Source organism: Globicephala melas, chromosome 15, assembly GCF_963455315.2.
Source record: "Globicephala melas chromosome 15, mGloMel1.2, whole genome shotgun sequence".
Lineage (NCBI taxonomy): Eukaryota > Metazoa > Chordata > Mammalia > Artiodactyla > Delphinidae > Globicephala > Globicephala melas.
The window spans coordinates 61,256,226-61,278,317 of NC_083328.1; the positions used below are offsets into that span (position 1 = coordinate 61,256,226).

Here is a 22,092-nt window from a genome sequence, read left to right on the forward strand (position 1 = left end):
AGGGAAGTGAGTATGAGCAGGAAGGCGTGGACTCAGGGGTATTTACTAGTGAAGTCAATGGGACGGTGGTTGGTTGCGGGAGTTGAGAGTAGCAAGCCTCCGTCTCATTGCCTGCAGGGCATGAAGTGCACTGCTTTGGGGTGGCATTCACTTCTCCTGTTGGGCACTTCTGAGTCTCGTAAATTTACTTACCCATCAGGGAGGGATATTGGCCATCAGCAATCTACTGTATTTTCATCTACAATTTTGGAAATGTAAAATAATTGTAATACCCATCGTTAGGAGATGAGCATGCTCAACCACTACTGGTGGAAAAAATGATTTGGTAAAACTGAAAATGTTGCTATTATTTGATCCAATAAATCCACTCTGAAAAACCTTCTTTAAGAATCAGAGGGGCTTCCCTGGTGGCGCAGTGGTTGAGAGTCTGCCTGCCGATGCAGGGGACACGGGTTCGTGCCCCGGTCCGGGAAGATCCCACGTGCCGTGGAGTGGCTGGGCCTGTGAGCCATGGCCGCTGAGCCTGCGCGTCCAGAGCCTGTGCGGGAGAAGCCACAACAGTGAGAGGCTCGCGTACTGCAAACAAACAAACAAACAAAAAAGAATCAGAAAAGAGGAAAGACTAATGCACAGTGGTGTTCAATAAGGCATAATTTGTAATAGAAAAAGTAAAAAGAAAGAAGCAGCCCTAATGACAATTCACATTAGATTCTACCAAAAGTATAATGACACCATTAAAGTGATGTTTATGAATAATTTTTAGTGACATGAAAAAATACTGATAGAAAAAATAATAGTGCAAAAAGGCTGGATACAGAAATGTATTAACATTATGGTCTCAATTATGTAAATATACCCATGAATAGAAAAAAGTTGAGAAGAATATGCAGTGAAATGGTGAGAACAATTTATTTCTCAGTGTTAAGAACTGAGTGGTGGGACCTCCCTGGTGGCACAGTGGTTAAGAATCCGCCTGCCAATGCAGGGGACACAGGTTCAAGCCCTGGTCTGGAAAGATCCCACATGCCGCAGAGCAACTAAGCCTGTGCGCGACAACTACTGAGCCTGCGCTCTAGAGCCCGTGAGCCACAACTACTGGGCCTGTGTGCCACAACTACTGAAGCCCATGTGCCTAGAGCCCGCGTTCCACAACAAGAGAAGACACCGCAATGAGAAGCCCGTGCACCGAAACGAAGAGTAACCCCCGCTCACTATAACTAGAGAAAGCCCGTGAGCAGCCAAAAATATAAATTAATAAATAATTTTTTTTACATCTTTATTGGGGTATAATTGCTTTACAATGGTGTGTTAGTTTCTGCTTTATAACAAAGTGAATCAGTTATACATATACATATGTTCCCATATCTCTTCCCTCTTGCGTCTCCCTCCCTCCCACCCTCCCTATCCCACCTCTCCAGGCGGTCACAAAGCACCAAGCTGATCTCCCTGTGCTATGCGGCTGCTTCCCACTAGCTATCTACCTCACGTTTGGTAGTGTATATATGTCCATGCCTCTCTCGCGCTTTGTCACAGCTCACCCTTCCCCCTCCCCATATCCTCAAGTCCATTCTCTAGTAGGTCTGTGTCTTTATTCCTGTCTTACCCCTAGGTCTTTATGACATTTTTTTTTCTTAAATTCCATATATATGTGTTAGCATACGGTATTTGTCTCTCTCTTTCTGACTTACTTCACTCTGTATGATAGACTCTAGGTCTATCAGTAAATAAATTTAAAGAAAAAAAAAAAGGAACTGAGTGGTTTTCCTTTTCTTCCTGATCTTGTTATGTAGTATACAAATTCCTCACCATGAGTTTCCTCACAATCCTCTCAATCATAAACAGTAATGAATTTTAAATAATATAACTCGACTTGTTCATCTCTCCTTCTGGGAGCTCTTGGGCTCTTCAGCCTCCTATGGAGAAAAAGCCTTGCTTATTAGAAAAGTCCCAGCCGTGCCAAATATTTCTCTGGTGCACAGACAGGCTTTCTAAAGTGCCATGACCATTTCAGGCTCCTGTTTACCCAACAAGGATCATATACCTTTAAATTGCTTCCCCTCACTGACTGTCATCTGGCCAGGCCTTGTGTTTATCCTACATTAGAGGAAGGGCATGGCCAGGGCAGATGGCAGGCATCGAGCACTTCTCCCTGCCACCCGTCTTCATCCTCCTTGTCACTAGTTAAAGAAAAACAATCCGCTTGGTTTGGACAAGAAACAGCCAGGGCCCCCAGCAATTGCCTTAGGTCTACTGCGTCTATGAATCCTTTAGAAAGTTGTGATAAGAACATCAGAATTCAATTCAGTCACTTGAAACTAAGTTTCTGACTCAGGCAAACATTATGGTAAGTCTCTTAACCTCTCTGAGCCTCAGTTCTCTTGGCTGGAAAATGGAGCTGCTGCAAACTGAGCTCAAATTCAGTGTCTAAGTCACCTGGCCCTGTCTCTGCCTCTTAAATGTTAGTGTCCTTGACCCTGTAGGCCTTAGGTAACTGAAGGATGCTGATGCTTGGTGGCTCTGATCTTTTCCGAGAGGGCCTCTCTTCCCCACCTCAACACACATACACACTCCACCATGAACTAAGCAAGAATGATAAAGAAATAGAAAAGGTGGTGAACTTTTGGAGACTGATTTACTATCTCTATATCTGAAAACCCAACAAACTTAAGAAATCTATATGTTTGAAGCCAGACCTGCCCAGGTCTTCAGTAAGAAAGTTTTGTTTTCGAAAACAGTAGAATGTAGTATATCTCAAACAATGGAATGCCTGGCAATAAAAAGGAAGGCAAACTACTAATAGATGCAACATAGATGAATCTTGAAATCATAATGCTGAGTGAAAGAATCCAGGCAGGAGAGTACATACTGCATGAGTCCATTGACATGCAATTCTAGAAAATGTAAACTAATGCATGATGACAGAAAGCAGACCAACAGTTCCCTGGACCCAGGTGCAGATGGAAAGATGGATTGCAAAGGAACAGGAGGAATCATAGAGGGGTGATAAAAGAAATTGATGTGGTTCATTGTACATATAGTACGACTCAGAAAGTTGATTTTTTTTTTTTTTGGCTGTGCTGTGTGGCATGCGGGATCTTAGTTTCCCGACCAGGGATTAAACCTGTGCCCCCTGCAATGGAAGCACAGAGTCCTAACCACTGGATTGCCAGGGAATTCCCAGAAAGTTGATTTTTAAAAGAGTAATCATGAGCGCTGGAGAGTGCAGGATGGGGAGTGACTGCTATTAAGTATGGGGGGTTTTCTTTGGGATTATGAAAATGTTCTAAAGTCAGGTTCTGGTGAAGGTTGCACAACTCTGTGAATATACTAAAACTACTGAACTGTACACTTTATTTTGAATATTTGAATTTTATTTAATTTATTATTTTATACAGCAGGTTCTTATTAGTTATCTATTTTATACATATTAGTGTATATATGTCAATCCCAATCGCCCAATTCATCCCATCCCCCCCCCCCCGCCACTTTCCCTCCTTGGCGTCCATACGTTTTGAACTGTACACTTTAAAGGGGTGAATGTATGGTATATGAATCATACCTCAATAAAGTTGTTAAACAAAAAACAATTATATAGCTATAGTGATAGAAGTCAGAATAGTGGTGACCTCTGGGTGGAGTATTAATTGAAAAGGGACACTACAGAGCCTTCTAGGGTGGTAGAAAATTGGCTTTATCTTGATATGAGTGGTAGTTACAGGGTGTTAAGCCTGAAACAAGTCATCAAGCTATATGCTTGAGATTTGTGCATTTTGCTATATATGTACCTTATGCTTCAATTTTTTCACTTAAATTCACTTTTAAAAATTACATAAAGTAACTTTCATTTTTTTAAATGTACAGTTCTGTGAGTTTTGACAAATGCATACAATCATGTAACTATCATGACAATGAAGATGTAAAAGTTTCATCAACTCTAGAATTTCCCCTTGCTCTTTTAAATTCATCCTTTACCCCACCATAAGATCTGGCAACCACTGATCTGTTTTCTGTTCCTGTAATTTGCATTAAAAAAATATTCTATAAAGAAGATAATAGAATATGTAGCCTTTTGGGTCTGGCTTCTTTGAGAATCATTTGCTTTGTTATGCCTGTCAGAAATGTGTCCCCTTTTATTGCTGAATAATGTTTGTATGATGAATGTACCACAGTTTGTTTATCCATTCACTAGATGAGGGACATTTAGATTATTTCCAGTTTTTGGTAATTTTTTTTTTTTTTTTTTTGCGGTACGCGGGCCTCTCACCGCTGGGGACCCTCCTGCCGCGGAGCACAGGCTCCGGAAGCGCAGGCTCAGCGGCCATGGCCCACGGGCCCAGCGGCATTGCGATATGTGGGATCCTCCTGGACCGGGGCACGAAGCCGTGTCCCCTGCATATCGGCAGGCGGACTCTCAACCACTGAGCCACCAGGGAAGCCCCAGTTTTTGGTAATTTTGAATAAAGTTGCTATAAACAGCCATGTACAGGTTTTTGTGTGAATATAAGTTTTTTTTTTTAAATTAATAAAATTAGTTAATTTAGATGTTCATATATTAGGCTTTAAAGAAATCCCCCCCACCACCCCCAAAGAAAAGGGGACTTCCCTGTCAGTCCAGTGGATAAGACTCCATTGGATAAGACTCCATCCTTCCCCTGCAGGGGGCACGGGTTTGATCCCTGGTCAGGGAACTAAGATCCTGTAGGCCATGGCCTAATTAAGGAAGTACTTAAACATAAGGGTTTTTTTTGGCTGCGTTGGGTCTTCGTTGCTTCGCCCAGGCTTTCTCTAGTTGCAGTGAGCCGGGGTTACTCTTCGTTGCGGTGCGCGGGCTTCTCATTGCGGTGGCTTCTCTTGTTGTGGAGCACAGGCTCTAGACGCGAGGGCTTCAGTAGTTGCGGCACGCAGGCTCAGTAGTTGTGGCGCACGGGCTTAGTTGCGGCATGTGGGATCTTCCCGGACCAGTGATCGAACCCGTGTCCCCTGAATTGGCAGGTGGATTCTCAACCACTGCGCCAGCAGGGAAGCCCCTGAGCATCTTTTAAAAATGTTTATTAGCTATTCAGATTTTCTGTGTATTGTCTATTCATTCTCTTTGTCTGTTTTTCTATTAAATTATCTTATTTTTCTTACTGGTTTTACAGAGTTCTTCATTTATTTTGAATACTGATTTTTTGTTAAATATGTTGCAACTATTTTATCCCAGTCTTTTGCTTAGAAAAGACAAATAAAGTTTAAAAAAAAAACTTTGGGGGCTTCCCTGGTGGCGCAGTGGTTGAGAGTCCGCCTGCCGATGCAGGGGACACGGGTTCGTGCCCAGGTCCGGGAAGATCCCACATGCCGCGGAGCGGCTAGGCCCGTGAGCCATGGCCGCTGAGCCTGCGCATCCGGAGCCTGTGCTCCGCAACGGGAGAAGCCACAACAGTGAGAGGCCCGCGTACCGCAAAAACAAAAACAAAAACAAAAACAAAAAACAACTTTGGGACTTCACTGGTGGCGCAGTGGTTAAGAATCTGCCTGCCAATGCAGGGGACATGGGTTCAAGCCCTGGTTCCTGGTCCGGGAAGATCCCACATGCCGCGGAGCAACTAAGCCCCTGAGCCACAACTACTGAGCCTGTGCTCTAGAGCCCACAAGCTACAACTACTGAGCTCGCATGCCACAACTATTGAAGCCCACGCATCTAGAGCCCATGCTCCGCAACAAGAGAAGCCACCACAACTAGAAGCCCGCGCACCGCAATGAAGAGTAGACCCCGCTCAATACAACTAGAGAAAGCCCCCGTGCAGCAACGAAAACACAACGCAGCCAAAATTAATTAATTAATATATTTAAAAAACCCTACAGCTAGTGTCAATCTTATTAAAAAAACTTTATGGTATCTTTGTATATAGAAGAGTTTAGAAATTTTAAGTTCTTGTTTTAATTTTCATGCCTGTTTTTGAGACTTTGGGAGGCAGGATAGTTCTGAGTAGCTCAAAGTACTGGGTCTGAAGTCAAAAGTTCCTAGCTTCCAATCCCATCTCTGCTATTTGCTAACAGTAACCAGTGGGCAATGTGGTTGGTGGGAAAGCCCTTTCCGCATGTGTAGAAAAGGGAGAATAATATTTCTCACCCTCATTGTGAGGATTAACTGGATGGAGTGTATAAAATTAGCTCAATAATATTAATAGCTAACAGCTATTAATATTATGAGCATGACATTTTAGACATTTGGAAAACTGTAGGCCAGAAAGGGGAAGTGACTTGCCCAAAGACACGCGCAAAGGCGACCAGATCTTAACCTGGACGACTCCGGTAGAGCATTGTGCCCTGCCCGCTAGGCCCCGCCCCCTAGGACCTCTGGGCCCAGGCAGCTGCCCTGGCCACAGTTGGAATCCCTGTGTATGAAGAGTGGGCCGTGCACGTGATGGGTGCGCGTGACGCAGAGGAGCAGGACTGAGAAGCAGGATGCGCCGGGATAGGGTAGTAGGTTCGCGCGGAAGGGGCGGGGCAGGTCAGGGGGCGGGGTTTAGTAGGAACCGATCTTGGGGCCGGGCTTCCGCGTGCGTTTGTCTGGAGGGCGAGAGCGCGCGGCGGGGGCGTGCCCAGCGGGAGGGGCGGGGCCAACTGGGGGCGGGGCGGCGCGCGGCCTAACGGCGGCAGCAGCGGCGGCGTTGGGATCGCCGAGCTTGGCTGCTACAGGTTCCCGCAGCGGCGCCCGCGAGGGACCCGGGCCGCGGGTGGAGGAGGAGGTGCGGGGCGGCGGCGCTTGGCGATGGTGGGCGTCCCCGGAGCGGCCGCCTTCCAGCGTAAGCGGGGCGGGAAGGCGGGCGGCTGAGGGGGGCGTGTAAAGGCCTGCGGCTCCACAGGCGCGAGCTCCCGAGAGGCACCCGGCACGAGGCCAGGGTGGTAAACTGAGGCCCCAAGAAGGGCGGCGGATCCAAGGTCACGCGGCGGGCCGGGCCTTCCCGGGCTCCTGCGGCCGCCAGAGCTCTTCCTGCAGCGCTCGAGGGCTCGGAGCTCATGGCGTGCGCGAGTCTGTCGGGACCGCGGCCTCGGAGCCCCGGCCGGGCCGGTGTCCATCTAACTTGCCCGCGGACAAGAATTGTTTTGTTCTCCCTGTGCCGGGGCCACTAAGTCCGGCCCTGGAGAAATATTCCACACGCCCAATTTCGACGGATGTGTGGCGGATGGTGGAGGAGGCGAGGATGGCCCTTTTGAGGGGCCTTTTGAGTGCAGGCTCAGGGGTCTGACTGCCTTGGTTCACAGTCCGGCTCTTCTACTTACAGGCTGTGACCTTGGGTCTCTCCGAGCCTCAGTTACCTCTTCTTCAAAATGAGGGTGTGAAGAGCATCTCCAACCCCTCCCCACCCTGGTTCTGGGTTTTGTGAGGCCCGTTAGGAGGCTTGACACGGACTCTGGCACATACACAAGCGTGAAAACTGTCATTATTGTAGTCGCTGATAAACCTTAACCAGGGTGAACCTCACTCGAAAAAACTCGAAATTGGGCTCTGGTTGTGTGTGTGTTCGAGATTTTAATTTTGTCTTAGATTAGTCCTGCTTTATGATCCAATTGTTTTTCTTACCCACATTTCTCCTTTTCAGCATTTATCTACTGTTCTGCCTAGAATTGTGAGATCCTTGGAAGAGGGGTGGGTCTCTTAATAATAACAATAAAATTTTAATTGTTTCTTGTTACAATAGTCATAATAGCCAATATTTTTTGAGCAGCAGTCATTTTGCATTCTATTCATTTAATATTTATTAAATCATCTATTAAGTAAAAAGTACCATTTTGGCCCTGGGAATATAGCATCAAACTAGATAGACCAAACTCAAGCTTTGAGTTTAGTTGGGGGGAGGGGAGAGAGACCTTAAATGAGGAAACAGATAAAACCATTTTGCATGTTTTCTCTCATTTAACTCTGGTAATGTAATTAAGAGTTAAGTATTTGCGTATGCCCATTTTGCAGAGGATGAAACTGAGGAACAGGAGCTTCCACACATAAAGGGGAGGCTTTACACAGCCTCTCTTCTTTGTTTGATGGCCCTTAAATATTGGATTGAAGAAATGCAAAGTAGGTGCACCCAGCTAATGCTTCTTCATGGTCAAGTTTGCAGTTGCTGTTTTTAATGGTTTGATCCATTCCTCTTGGAGCTTATAACTAAAGAGAGGCAGACAGAGGTGACCCTTAGGTCTGACAAAGGTACACTATCTCTGTATACTGAAAGGACCTTTTATCTGAAGTTAAATTTTTTATGCCCAAATCTCTTTTATGCAGTTTTCAGTTTAAAATAAACCCTAAAGTCCAATTTTTTGGTTCTGTTATGTAACTAAGATTTGTTTATTCGTTTATTTATAGTGTTCCTAAGAGAATTCTTTATTATATTCCTAAGCAATGTACTCAGTATGCTTTTTCTTTTAATTTGGAAGTAATAGTAAGTTGCATTAAAATGTTGAGAGCATTTTTAAAAATGACGTTCTCATGATACAGTTAGATTCAGCATTGACCATCTGCTAAGCACCAGGCCCTGTGCTGATGTAGGGCTTCCATAGATGAGTAAGAGCAGACTCTTGCCTCTGGAAGCTTACCTATAGTCTTGATTGGCTGATGTTTTTAACTGAAACTAGGTAGAGAGAATGCAGGAGCTCAGAGTCCCTTGGGGAAATAGTCTAGAGTAGGGCCTCAGATGTTTTTAGTGTTCTTTATATCAGTAAATATGGTTGAGTATGCACACACATTTATGTGAATGTTTGTTTTAAATTACAGTGTAGGCTGTATTATGTATATTTTATAATGTGCAAAAATAGACATTTTACAAAAGGATGAGCTAAAACATATATAAGTAGAAGTTACAGTATTGTCTTTCTACACCCAAGTGTGTGAATGGTAACAATGCCCCCTATGGTGGAGACCGTTGATCTTGTAGTCGGACCTTCCCCTCAACCCATGATGTCTGTTGAAATTCAGTTCTGGAGTTGTGCCTAGGTTGAAATCTTGGGGTCCAATCCTTACTAGCTTTGAGACCTTCAGCACTGCCTATCCTTTCTGTGCACTTTATTTTCCTCATCTGTAAAATCGAAATGATGAGAGTTCCTATCATCTCATTTGTAGTTTTATTGTGAAGATTGATAATATGTACATATTGGTATAATGTATATCTTAATATATGTAAAGTACTTACACTGGGCTTGACACACTAGTTTGGGTGCTGTTAGTGGCTGAGGATACAAAGACGACTTGGAATCTCACAATTTAGTAGGGGTCCTGCACAAGTACATGGGTAATGATAAAGTGCTTTAAGTTTTCAAAGGCTTTTGGGAATGTAGAATAGGCACAACTAAGTGTTCTTCAAGGGTCCAAGTAAGGTTCAGGTAAGGAGGTGACATTTGAACCAGGCCTAAGAAGGAGAAGGGATTTTTCCAGAAGGATGAGGCTTGAACCTTATTGGCTGAGGGTATAGAGTGGAAACTGGGAGGCTCTTGAGGGCTTGGTGAGTAGTTCTCCAGATCTGGACCTGCAGGGAACCTGACTGAAACTTGTATACCTTGTTAATAGATAAGTGATTTTGGGCTGGAGTTGTTCCTAGCGGTTGTGACGGCAAGGAAGCCTGTTCTAGAACTTTTCATTTTCAAAGCACAACAGCTCTTTCGTCTCTGGTGGCACTCATTCTGCCTTCTTAAGTTATCTAAGAATGTAAACCCCTAAATATAAGCTCCTTGAGGGTTATAATAGTATCTACATTTTTGTGATTTTATTTTGCCTAGCAAGGTAAGTGCGAAGTCCATAAATGTGGAGAAAGGTATGTAAATCCTTGAACCTACAAAGAATTCTGAACAGTTACAAGTGGAATGATAAGTGACCATACTCATTAATGAAAAGCTCACAAATATTTTACGGTAGATAAGCATCACTATTCAAAAGGGGTGAGAACTGTCATGTTCAGTAACTCTCTCTTTATCTGGCACTTACCCATTAGAATGAAAGAAGAGATGAGAAAGTGCACCAGAAAGACTTCTCTGAGGTTGAATTAGATGCCTTCTATTTGTTCCTCTAGGTCTACTCTCCGTCCTTTCCCACCCTGGGAAGCTGACTTACTTAGACTACATCAACTAGTTTCCTTCCCACCTGAGGTTATGGAATTGAATTACCCTGCTTCCTTCCTATGGATGTTGTCTCTGACTAGCTGTGTCCCTTGATTGAAGATTGCTGTTCTAAAGGTGGTTCTCTCTACGTGCATGATTGCTCCTTCTAGGTTTGGAAAGTGTGTCTTCACTTTGTTCCTCAGGCTTAGAGGTACTGTCACTAGTCTCAGGGTACTTAACCGAGCCCAACTCATAGCAGATTTAAAGCAACAAATGCACTTGGAGAGGAGAGAGGCTACCCCAGGTAAGGATACTACCCCCAATGAGAGGGTCTCATCCTTTCCTGTGGTCATTACCTGCTATGCCACATTGATGTATTCAGTCATTTTCCTCCCAAACTATTGGATATGAAAAAAAATGGAATAAGATTAAAAACACCCATAATCTGTGACCACACAATCAAGACTAGTTAAATTGCAGTTAGTAGCCTGTTTAAAAAGGCAGGGATGTACATGAGGTAGGTTGTTTGGCATAATGGAAAAAGCAGAATTTGGAGGCAGACTTTGAGTTTGAGGCCCCGTTCTACTGGGAAGTTATTCAACCTCTGAGACTCAGTTGTTTGTTTGTTTAATCTGTAAATGAGGATAACTCCTGCCTAATAATAATAGTAATAATAACTAATATTGAATGTTTATTTTGGGACAGATACCATGCCAAGCTTATACTCACCTTTTGCCTTTTAATCCTTTGCTCTTTTAGTTAGATTATATATCCTTATTTTACAAATTATATAGATTAGGAAATTGACTCAGATGTCATAGAGCTAATAAATGACCAAGCCCAGATTAAAATCTAGATCTTTTGTGACTGCAGAGCCAGAGTTATTAACATTAAGGTAGCTGCTGAAAGCTTTTAGACAGGAAGAGTGGTTTATTTATTTATTTGTTTTTAATTATTAGGGTTTTCCTTTAAGGGACATTTATTAGTTTTTAGGATGGATTTTTATTTATTTATTTGGCTGCGTCAGGTCTTAGTTGCAGCGCACAGGATCTTTCATTGCTGCGTGCAGGCTTCTCTCTAGTTGTGGTGCGCAGGCTCTAGAGTGCATGGGCTCAGTAGTTGCGGCGCGTGGGCTTAGTTGCCCCGCTGCATGTGGGATATTAGTTCCCTAACCAGGGATTGAACCCATGTCCCCTGCATTGGATGGCAGATTCTTAACCACTGGACCACCAAGGAAGTCCCAGGAAGGGTGGTTTATATGATAGTATACTGAATGTAGCACTAGGATAAAGATGAATTAATTCACTAAGTTCATACTTCCTCCAGGATAAGGAAAGCAGGAGGAAAGAGGTGGGGAAGTAAGATTTCTCACCTGCCAGTTTTAGCTTCAATCCTTAGGTTTTTTTAAATTATTTTATTAATTAAAAATTTTTTTTTTTTTTGGCTGCGTTGGGTCTTCGTTGCTGTGCACGCAGGCTTTCTCTGGTTGTGGCGAGTGGAGGCTACTCTTCATTGTGGAGCACGGGCTCTAGGTGTGTGGGCTTCAGTAGTTGTGGCATGCAGGCTCAGTAGTTGTGGCTCACAGGCTCTAGAGCGCAGGCTCAGTAGTTGCGGCACAGGGGCTTAGTTGCTCCGCGGCATGTGGGATCTTCCCAGACCAGGGCTCGAACCTGTGTCCCCTGCATTGGCAGGCGGATTCTTAACCACTGCGCTACCAGGGAAGCCCAATCCTTAGTTTTAGAGTATTGTTTTGAACCTCATTATAGAAAATGATCACTCAATTGTAAAGATTTACTTAAAATCGCTGTAAGTTTGAAGGCTGAGAGAGAATCTCTGCCCTAGTTATAGTTTCTGCTTGAGTAGGATTAGGGCCTACTAGCACTGTATTGACTGGCCCCATGTGCAATATGAGCTAGTACAGCCTGTCTCTGGGTTTTATTATGGCTGGTTAAGTAGCTTTTGCTTCTGTCTCTGGTTTCTCTCTCTGGCCCCTCAAAGGCCTTGAGGCTATCTGAAATTATAGGAGCTGGGGTATCATAAATTAAACTTGTAAAATGAGTCTGTAGCAGATATGTCAACTGAATCTGACTTTAAGTCCAGTTTAATTCTTTAAAAAAAAGTTTTTGCTAGATTTTTCTGCTGGGCACTTTTCATGTATGTTATCTCATGTAATTCTTAGAACATCCTTGAGAGGGAGTTAGTATCTCTGTTTTACAAACGAAGAAATAAGGCTCAGAGAAGTTAAATAAATTCCCCTAGGTCACACAGTTAATCAGCAGCAGATAACACTATTCCCACTTAGTTCAGTCCTGATATTGAATTCATTGAGATCTGAGTCCAAAACCCACTATTTTTTACTTTCTATCACGTGGCTCCTTGTTTTTACCAGGTAAGCTAGAGGTTTTTAGACATGTGTTCCCGAGGATACCAGTGCTCCCTGAATATACTTGATTTCCCATCAGTTTTCTTCAACAACTTTCTTTCCCTAACATCTAAAATATTCTGTGGATGGATATGATTTAAAGATTGCTGTATTAGATCTTGGTCTTGTTTAGAGGTATCCTGAATTGGCCTTAGTGATGAATTAAAAACAAAAAACAAAAAGGCAGCAGAAACTCTCAGCATATTTTACCAATTCATTCCATATGTTTCCTGATTTTAGCAGTGAAGCAGATGATGGCAATGAACATCAAAAGCCCAAGAAATGTCCATGCTAATTTTACGTGGCCCTGTGAGGAGCTGTCAAATATGGATCATCAAATATAGTATATGGACTATGTAGTGAACCTTTACTTTGGAATGTGGCTCTTTAAAATATGATTCTACCCCTCTATTTTGTATTGCTGTAATTAAATGCAGAAATCAAAGTAAAATTCAGAGTAACTCAGAGCTAGGTAACCTTCTGTCTGAATTGATAGCTTTGGAGTTGGCTAGACCTTTCAATTAAATTAGCTGATGGCAACAAATATGTAATCTGACCTCTCGACCAACTCAAGTGAAATGTTAATACCAGGCATAGCACAGCTCCCTTGACACACTACTTTGACCTTTTCCTCTCCTACAGATGTTTCCCTTATTCCTTTGTTAACTTAACCATCTTCATGCAGAGGTCCTGCCTGCTTTTAATTTTTCAAAGCCACATGAGAACAGACATTGAAATAGCACAGATTTATTCATTTTTACCTTATATCCCTAGAGCTACACTAATCAAAATCACCAATTCCTCTAATTCACATATAGTTTTTAGCTAGTTTACTGTCTGCTTACCACTATCCAACCTCTCCCCCTCCCCAACCCCCATAAAAGCTAAAATACTAGTGATTTTTTTTCTTTTTTGGCTGCCTTGGGTCTTTGTTGCTGCGCGCAGGCTTTCTCTAGTTGCGGCGAGCGGGGGCTACTCTTGGTTGCAGTGTGTGGGCTTCTCACTGCAGTGGCTTCTCCTGTTGCAGAGCATGGGCTCTAGGCATGTGAGCTTCAGTAGTTGCAGCACGTGGGCTCAGTAGTTGTGGCTCACAGGCTCCAGAGTGCAAGGTCAGTTGTGGCGCATGGGCTTAGTTGCTCCGCGGCATGTGGGATCTTCCTGGACCAGGGATCGAACCCGTGTCCCCTGCATTGGCAGGCGGATTCTTAACCACTGTGCCACCAGGGAAGTCCACTAGTGGACTTTTATCCACCAAAAATATGGCAGGATTTTTTTGTCCTTAATATTGAGAAAGTGTGATTCATTTTGTTTCCCTCTTGAGACGTGGAGTCAACTTCACAGGGAGGAGGCAGGCAGAAGCAAGTTCTCTTTATGGCCGAGATTAAAGGTAGAGGTGGCTTAGGAGAGGCAAGTTCTGAGTGGTGAAGGAGAGGTAGGGGACGAGGTGATGATGGTCTTAGCTCCCCTGGCATTCATCCAATAGCTGCCTGGAGCTGCTGGGAACTCAGGAGCTATAGTTTTCATAAGCTCCTCAATTTTCCCTTGATGGGTTGGTCTGCCTCAGTGGTTTAAACTATACTGTCATCTCTTCTTAAATATATTACACCATACTGTGTTAGAAAAACACAAACATATTCAAGGGTGGTGATCACATTATTTCAAAAACCACTTTTTTTTTTTTACTCCTTTTTCTTTTTTTTCCCAAACTTTGTATTTTGACATAATTTCAAACTTAGGAAAAAGTTGCAAGAATGTTATTAAAATTCCTGTATGCCATTCACCTTGATTCCCCAAATGTCAGCATTTTACTATATTTTCTATATTCTTTTTATACATGCATATTATTTTTTGGAACTGTATTTTAGAGTAAGTTACAAATGTGATACTTTTTTTTTTTTTTGTGATACTTCTTTACCATAAATAAGGTAATGTATATTTCCAATAAACTAGGACATTCTCTTACGTAACCACAGCAATATACTTACCAAAATCAGGAAATACAGATTTGATACAATATTATTATCTAATATACGGACTTTATTCAAATTTTGCCATTTGTTCCAATAATGTTCTTCTTAAAAAATTTTATTTATGTATTTATATTTTATTTTTGGCTGTGTTGGGTCTTCGTTGTGGCGAGCGGGGTCTACTCTTTGTTGCAGTGTCTGGGCTTCTCACTGCAGTGGCTTCTCTTGTTGTGGAGAACGGGCTCTAGGCGCACAGGCTTCAGTAGTTGTGGCATGCAGGCTCAGGAGTTATGGCTCACGAGCTTAGTTGCTCCGCGGCATGTGGGATCTTCCCGGACCAAGGCTCGAACCCGTGTCCGCTGCATTGGCAGGAGAATTCTTAACCTCTTAACCACGGCGCCGCCAGGGAAGTCCCTTCATCAAACTTTTATCCATTGGTGGTAGCATTTATTGATGATGTTTGCCTGAGTCAGTTATTACTCTGATAGTTGTGCTGTGATTTTCTATGAGTTATTCTTTGCTTTTTAGTTAATATTCTACTGCAGAGCATTTTCTAACCCTTATTTGTATGTATTGGGTTGGCCAAAAATTGCCTTCGGTTTTTAAGTAAAAATAAAAGATACATTTTGCATTTTCACTAAGAACTTTATTTATTTATTTATTTTGTGGCACGCGGGCCTCTCACTGTTTTGTGGCCTCTCCCCTTGCGGAGCACAGGCTCCGGACGCACAGGCTCAGCGGCCATGGCTCACGGGCCCAGACGCTCTGCGGCATGTGGGATCTTCCCGGACCGGGGCACGAACCCGTGTACCCTGCATCGGCAGGCGGACTCTCAACCACTGCGCCACCAGGGAAGCCCCCATTAAGAGAATTTTGTAAAGATCAAAAGAAATGGAAATCTGATGGTGCAATGTCTGGTGAATACAGCGGATGAATCAGAACTTCCCAGCCAAGCTGTAACAGTTTTTGCCTGGCCATCAAAGAAACATGCAGTCTTGCATTATCTCGATGGAAGATTATGTGTTTTCTGTTGACTCATTCTGGACGCTTGTTGTTGAGTTATGCTTTCAGTTTTTCTAATTGGGAGCAGTACTTGTTGGAATTAATCATTTGGTTTTTGGGAAGGAGCTCATAACGGAGAACTCCCTTCCAATCCCACTATATACACAACATCACCTTCTTTGGATGAAGACTGGCCTTTGGTGTGGTTGGTGGTGGTTCATTTTGCTTGCCCCACGGTCTCTTCCGTTCCACATTATTGTACTCTATCCACTTTTCATTGCCTGTCACAATTTTGTTTTAAAAACGGAACGTTTTCATTACGTTTCAGTAGAGAATCGCATGCAGAAATAAGGTCAAGGTTTTTTTCATTTAACTTATCTGGAACCCACACATCAAAGTGATGAACATAACCAAGCTGGTGGAAATGATTTTCAATGCTTGATATGGATATTTGGGTATGTCAGCTGTCTCCCGCGTCATATAACATTGATTGTTTTCAATTAATGTCTCGATTTGATCGCTATCAACTTCATCTGGCCTACCCGACCGTGGAGCATCCTCCAGCGAGAAATCTCCAGTACAAAACTTTGCAAACCACTTTTGACGCATTCGATCAGTCGCAGCACCTTCGCCATACATTGCACAAATCATTTTTTGCATTTCGGTTGCATTTTTACCTTTCTTGAAATAATACAGCATAATATGCCAAAAATGTTGCTTTTTTCTTCCACCTTCAATATTAAAATGGCTACACAAAAATTCACCAACTTTGATAAGTTTTTTTTAAATACATACTGATATGACAGCTGTCACATACAGTCTAACAAATTGTTTGGAATGAAGTTAAAGACAGCTAAGTGCTACTAGACCCATCTTACGGAAAAAACTGAATGAACCTTTTTGCCAGCTCAGTGTGGATTCTTATTTTATGTAGCAGGTTATAATCTGTTACCATCATTATTTATTGTGTTTTTCACATTGTCCCAGATTTGGCAGTGGGAACCCCTTCAAGCTAGCTTTTGACAAGTTCCCAACATTCTTGGACTACTTCCTTACTTTTTGGTGCAAAAGAGATATTCCAGGCTTATCTTCCTACCTGAGCATTGGAATCAGCCATTTCTCCAAGATATTTCTCTCCTAATTCCTGTTAGTGGAGAAAATTATTTAGAAATCAAGATGTGGTTGTTGTATGTGCTCATTGCTATGGGATGTTATTGCTTCCAGATCCTTTTAATGGGCAGAGCTAAAAAATCTATGTATATATGTACACATACATATATACACATGCATATATCTAAATTTCTATTTTTATCTACATGTAATAAAAACTGAAACTGAGCAAAGGGCTCCTGTGTCCATGGTGCAGAAAGCCAAACTCTGACAGTGGTAGTTTGCAGCAAAGTAAGGATTTATTACAGGGCGCCAAGCAAGGGAGTCGGATCCAAACCCACCTGGTCTTTGAGTTAGGGTTTTTTCTTTTAAAGGGGAAGAACAAAGAGGCTGGGACTAATGTTCGTTTTGTGACATTTCTGTGACATTTCTTTTTTATTTTTATTTTTTTGCGGTACGCGGGCTTCTCACTGTTGTGGCCTCTCCCGTTGCGGAGCACAGGCTCCGGACGCGCAGGCTCAGTGGCCATGGCTCACGGGCCCAGCTTCTCCATGGCATGTGGGATCTTCCCGGACCGGGGCACGAACCCGCGTCCCCTGCATTGGCAGGTGGACTCTAACCACTGCGCCACCAGGGAAGCCCTGTGACATTTCTTAATTGTAGTTTTGGGAGTCAGAACGTCTCTGGTTTACGATTCTCCAGCCAAAGTGATCCATGGCTCGGGGGTCTGTTAGCTCAACTTGTGCTGGAGGAACAACCTGAGTTTGTATGTTAATGATAATGTTTATAACAGCAGTTTTGGTTCGTTAATGCTTTTATCAACAATAGCAGTTTTACTCATCTGACTATGGTTGATTAGTGTTCAGTTAGCACAGGATTGAGGTCAGAGGGGACAAGAAAGGGAATAAAGTTTTGGATAGATTAATCATAATCTTGATAAGGGTACTTGGTTTCAGAACTGTGTGTTCAGACTAATACCTCCAATACCACAAACTTCGTTTAGCCTTTATCCTTTCCATATTTTTAAGTCCTTTCTCTTACCTAGGGATTGTAAGCCTGACTCACATAATCCACAATATATTTTACTTATTTGCCCAAACCTAGAATATAAATATAAATATATAGCTCCAAGATTGCTAACCCATGTTACCGTGAAGTTCAGTTTGTAAACCTCTTTGATTACAGGTTTTTTTGTTTGTTTTTAGTCTGAGGGTATATGGTCAATGTATTGTGTATAGAAGTTACTTTGGGGTAGCTCCTCAATGATTTAAGATGTAATTCAACCTACAGAATTTGATGTATACTTTTTTTTTAGGCCATTCGGTGCCTTGCGGTACTTTAGTTCTTTGACAAGGGATTGAACCTGGGCCACGGCAGTGAAAGCGCTGAGTCCTAACCACTGGACTGCCAGGGAATTCCCAATAAATCTCAGTATTTCTGTTCACCTTTTGGAAGCGCATTTGATTGACTCTCAGCCATGGAGTGTCTTCCTTACCCTGGGTGAATAGTTTTTAAATTTTATATGGTTGTAGTAATTTGCAGCTGTTGGTTTGCTGGTTTTGGCACATAGTGAAAATTTTCCTTTTTTTTTTTTTCTTGTGAAAAAGGCAGAGTGATTTGCTACTGAGTGGTTTGCCTTTCAAACTCCAGAGAAGGAATTTGAGTGTTGCTTATTTCTCATTTATTTGTAGGTGAGAACTATAGGTTTCCCTTTTGGGGGTTTTGGAACAGGGAGAACAGGAGGAATGAAGTAGGGGATGATGAATGAAAGTCAAATAATGGTGACTACCAGAGTGAGCACTGTCAAAATAATACTGATTCCTTAGAAAAGAGAAGTACCCCGTCTTTTGATGTTACCAATGAGCTTCTCCCAATACTGACTGAAAAAAAAGAATGGTTTCTTTGAAAACATGGCATCCCTGTAAGACCTCCACAGAGAGGTTTAACCTAGCAGTTGTTAGGTGGTTTAGATAAAATTTCTTAAGCGAATACTGAACCAAATTGAGCATAAATATTGTGATAATTAAGTATTCCTTTTTTTCCCCAGATGTGTAAATGGAGTAGTTTCTTTTTTCTTTCTCTTTCCCAAAAGATCCCTCGTGCTCCTTTCCCCTCATTTAGCAGCCCTGGTGACTAGTATACTGGTTTTTGTCCCTCTAGTGGTTCTCTCTCTCTCTCTCTCTCTCTCTCTCTCTCTCTCTCTGTTCCATGTCATGTAAATGACACCATACAATATATAGCCTTTGTATCTGATATCTTTCACTTACTCTAATTGTTTTGAGAATTGTTCATGTTGTATCTGTAGTAACCTTTTATTGCTGAGTAGCATTTCACTTTGTGGATGTACCATGATATTTTAAAAAAATTAATTAATTAAATTTATTTTATTTTGGCTGCGTTGGGTCTTCGTTGCGGTGCACGGGTTTCTTATTGTAGTAGCTTCTCTTGTTGCGGAGCACGGGCTGTAGGCACGCGGGCTTCAGTAGTTGTGGCACATGGGCTCTAGAGCGCAGGCTCGGTAGTTGTGACTCATGGGCTTAGTTGCTCCACGGCATACGGGATCTTCCTGGACCACGGCTCGCACCCATGTCCCCTGCATTGGCAGGTGGATTCCTAACCACTGCACCACCAGGGAAGCTCTTTACCATGATTTTTTAAAAATCTGTCTACCAGTTAGTGGACATTTGGGTTGTTTCCTTTCCTGTTTTGATGATTTTGAATGAAACTCTAAATATTTATGCACAGGTCTTTTGTGGACATATGTCTTTATTTCTCTTGGGTAAAGAGGAGTGGGATTGCTGGGTTCTATGGTAATTTCATGTTTAAGTTTATAAGAAACCCTCAGAGTGTTTTTCAGAATGGCTGCACCCTACCATTTTGCATTTCTAAACAGTAATGTATGAGAGTTCCATTTGCTTGTTGGATGTTTCATTTTGTTTTGTTTTAGAATTAGGTGTTAAGGAAACAGTATATCTGGGTGAAATCAATTTTGGTTGTCTAGTTGCTACTTATGAAACACATATTCTCTGTTTTATAATGTAGAGTCTCACACAGTTTGTCTTCTATTAGAGTCAGCATGTTCATTTTATTTTAAATTAATTTATTTTTGGCTGCATTTGGTCTTCGTTGCTGCGGGTGGGCTTTCTCTAGTTGGCGTGAGCAGGGGCTACTCTTTGTTGTGGTGCGCGGACATCTCATTGCAGTAGCTTCTCTTGTTGTGGAGCATGGGCTCTAGGTGCACGGGATCAGTAGTTGTGGCTCGTGGGCTCTAGAGCGCAGGCTCAGTAGTTGTGGCGCTTAGTTGTGGGCTTAGTTGCTCCGCAGCATGTGGGATCTTCCTGGACCAGGGCTCGAACCTGTGTCCCCTGCATTGGCAGGCAGATTCTTAACCACTGCACCACCAGGGAAGTCCTGGTCATTTCTTATTTATATATCATTAACAGAAATAATATCAACCAACCATATTTCAGAACAATTTTCACACATTATCTAATTTTTACAGCAATCAAGTGAGGTAGGTAGTAGTATTCTCATCCTCTTATTTCATATAAGGTTCAGAAGTCAGGTGGTTTGCTCACTGTCACACAGCTAGAATGCAGGGGTGTGGGTTTTTGAGAGTTGGATCTGTGAGGGGACATTCTGTTTCTCTTTAGTTAGAAGTGTAGCAAGTGAAGACATGGGTGCTTCCCAGTGTTTCCTTCTACCTTCAGCTCAGAAGCAGTGCAGCTTTGGACAATTCATATTTGGATTTTGAGTGTCTTATCATCTGTGAAATGGGGATAGCCATACCGTCTCTGTCTACCTGACAGGTAATCACCTGACAAGATGAGAATCAATTGAGGGACTGTAAAAGCATGTTCTGGACACTATTTGTTATTACATGAGTGATTTTGTAATGCATGAATATATTTTAGAAACTTAAACAATACAGATAAAGTAAAAATCCCCTTCCTAGTCTCAGTGAAGCTGTTCATTTAACAACTGTATTGTGATGCTGTTAGGTACAGGGATGGTGCTAACTGCTGTGGGGCTGCCAAGGTGGTTTAGATTCAGTCCCAGTCCTCAGATATCTTCCAGCTTGTCTTTCCTTCTTTGTCCTAAAACTTTGTTGATTGCTCTTGTAATGAAAGCTTTGACAACTGGATTTTAATTAAGTTTGGACAATGATTGTCCATCTTTTCCCCTTGTAATTGATGCTGTTGGGGAGAGTTGTACTGGGAAATAGTGAAGCAAAGATTCTGGTTCAATCGATGGAGGCAGTGAATTTCTTGGGAAGGAGATGGGATGCCAAACATGCCTCACAGCCACTGAGCACATAACTGTAGCTGTGGACATCAACACTTGGCTTGCTGTGAGCTTTCTATAGGTCTCTAAATAGTACATGCTAATTTTGTGGCTGTTGGATTCTGAGGAGTGATTTGGTAAATAAGGAGAGTTTCCATTAAAACCATAGTTTTTAAATAGTAATTTGAAATCCTAAAATCAGTTCCTGATTATTTTTACATGAATGTTCCTTTTTTTGGTGTATTGTTTTAGTTTACTTGCCATTTCCACTTGGGTCTCTCTGTTCTCTTTACTTTGGTAATTGAGTTCAATGAATCATTTTTTTGAGGGACCTAATATTTGTATTCTACTGGAAAGAAGACAAACAGCTAATTATACTAGAAGGTGGACTATTAATGAATTATCATTACAGTGACTAAAAGTCATTGATTTTCTAAGATACTTTTGATTTCAAATACTCATTTACTTTTACAAATATTTATTGAGCCCTTAGTACTGGATTCTGGGGAATATAAAGAGAATTCTAAGGCACTGGAGAAATTTAAAAGTCGTTCAGTGGTGGAGGGAGGAGCAGATTGATGTTTGAGTACCGAATGGTAAGCAGTAATAATAGCATGATAAGAACCATCAAGAAAAAAAAAAAAAAAAAGAACCGTCAAGGATAGGCATCTGACCTAATGCATGTGCATGTATGTATGTATGTATTTCAAAAAAGGCTTCATAAAGAAGATGATGCCTGTCTTGAACCAAGTCTGTTTTTTCTTTCCAACAACTTTTATTTATTTATTTATTTATGGCTGTGTTGGGTCTTCGTTTCTGTGCCAGGGCTTTCTCTCTAGTTGCGGCGAGCGGGGGCCCCTTTTCATCGCGGTGCGCGGGCCTCTCACTGTCGCGGCCTCTCTTGTCGCGGAGCACAGGCTCCAGACGCACAGGCTCAGTAGTTGTGGCTCACGAGCCCAGTTGCCCAGTTGAACAAAAGCTTGTTTCCAGTTTTTGGCTGTTAGGAATAATGCTTCAAAGAACATTCCTCTGTGTCTTTGGGTATACATACTTTTTGTTGGTTATATACCTAGGAGTGTAATTAGAAGGTCATTGAGTGTGTATACTGCCAAAAGATTTTCCAGAGATGTTGTACTATTTATACTTGTATCAGCAATCTGTGTGAATTTCATTTATTTTTACATCCTCACCAGTCTTAACATTTTGCTGAGTCCCTCTACTTTGTATAGGTATCAGGGA

At 42.3% G+C, this 22,092-nt stretch overlaps 1 protein-coding gene across 4 annotated transcripts in view; it reads left to right on the forward strand.

Moving 5' to 3' along the window:
- The first annotated feature begins 6,629 nt into the window (after positions 1-6,629).
- CBFA2T2 (CBFA2/RUNX1 partner transcriptional co-repressor 2) overlaps positions 6,630-22,092 on the forward strand; it is a 169,514-nt gene continuing 154,051 nt past the window's right edge. For 3 of the 4 annotated variants that reach the window (XM_030830906.2, XM_030830907.2, XM_060284533.1), the window contains exon 1: positions 6,630-6,788. In XM_030830906.2, the coding sequence (XP_030686766.1) occupies positions 6,755-6,788 (34 nt within the window). In that variant the 5' untranslated portion in view covers positions 6,630-6,754. The remainder of the gene's footprint in view (positions 6,789-22,092) is intronic. The other variant, XM_060284531.2, reaches the window with a different exon arrangement.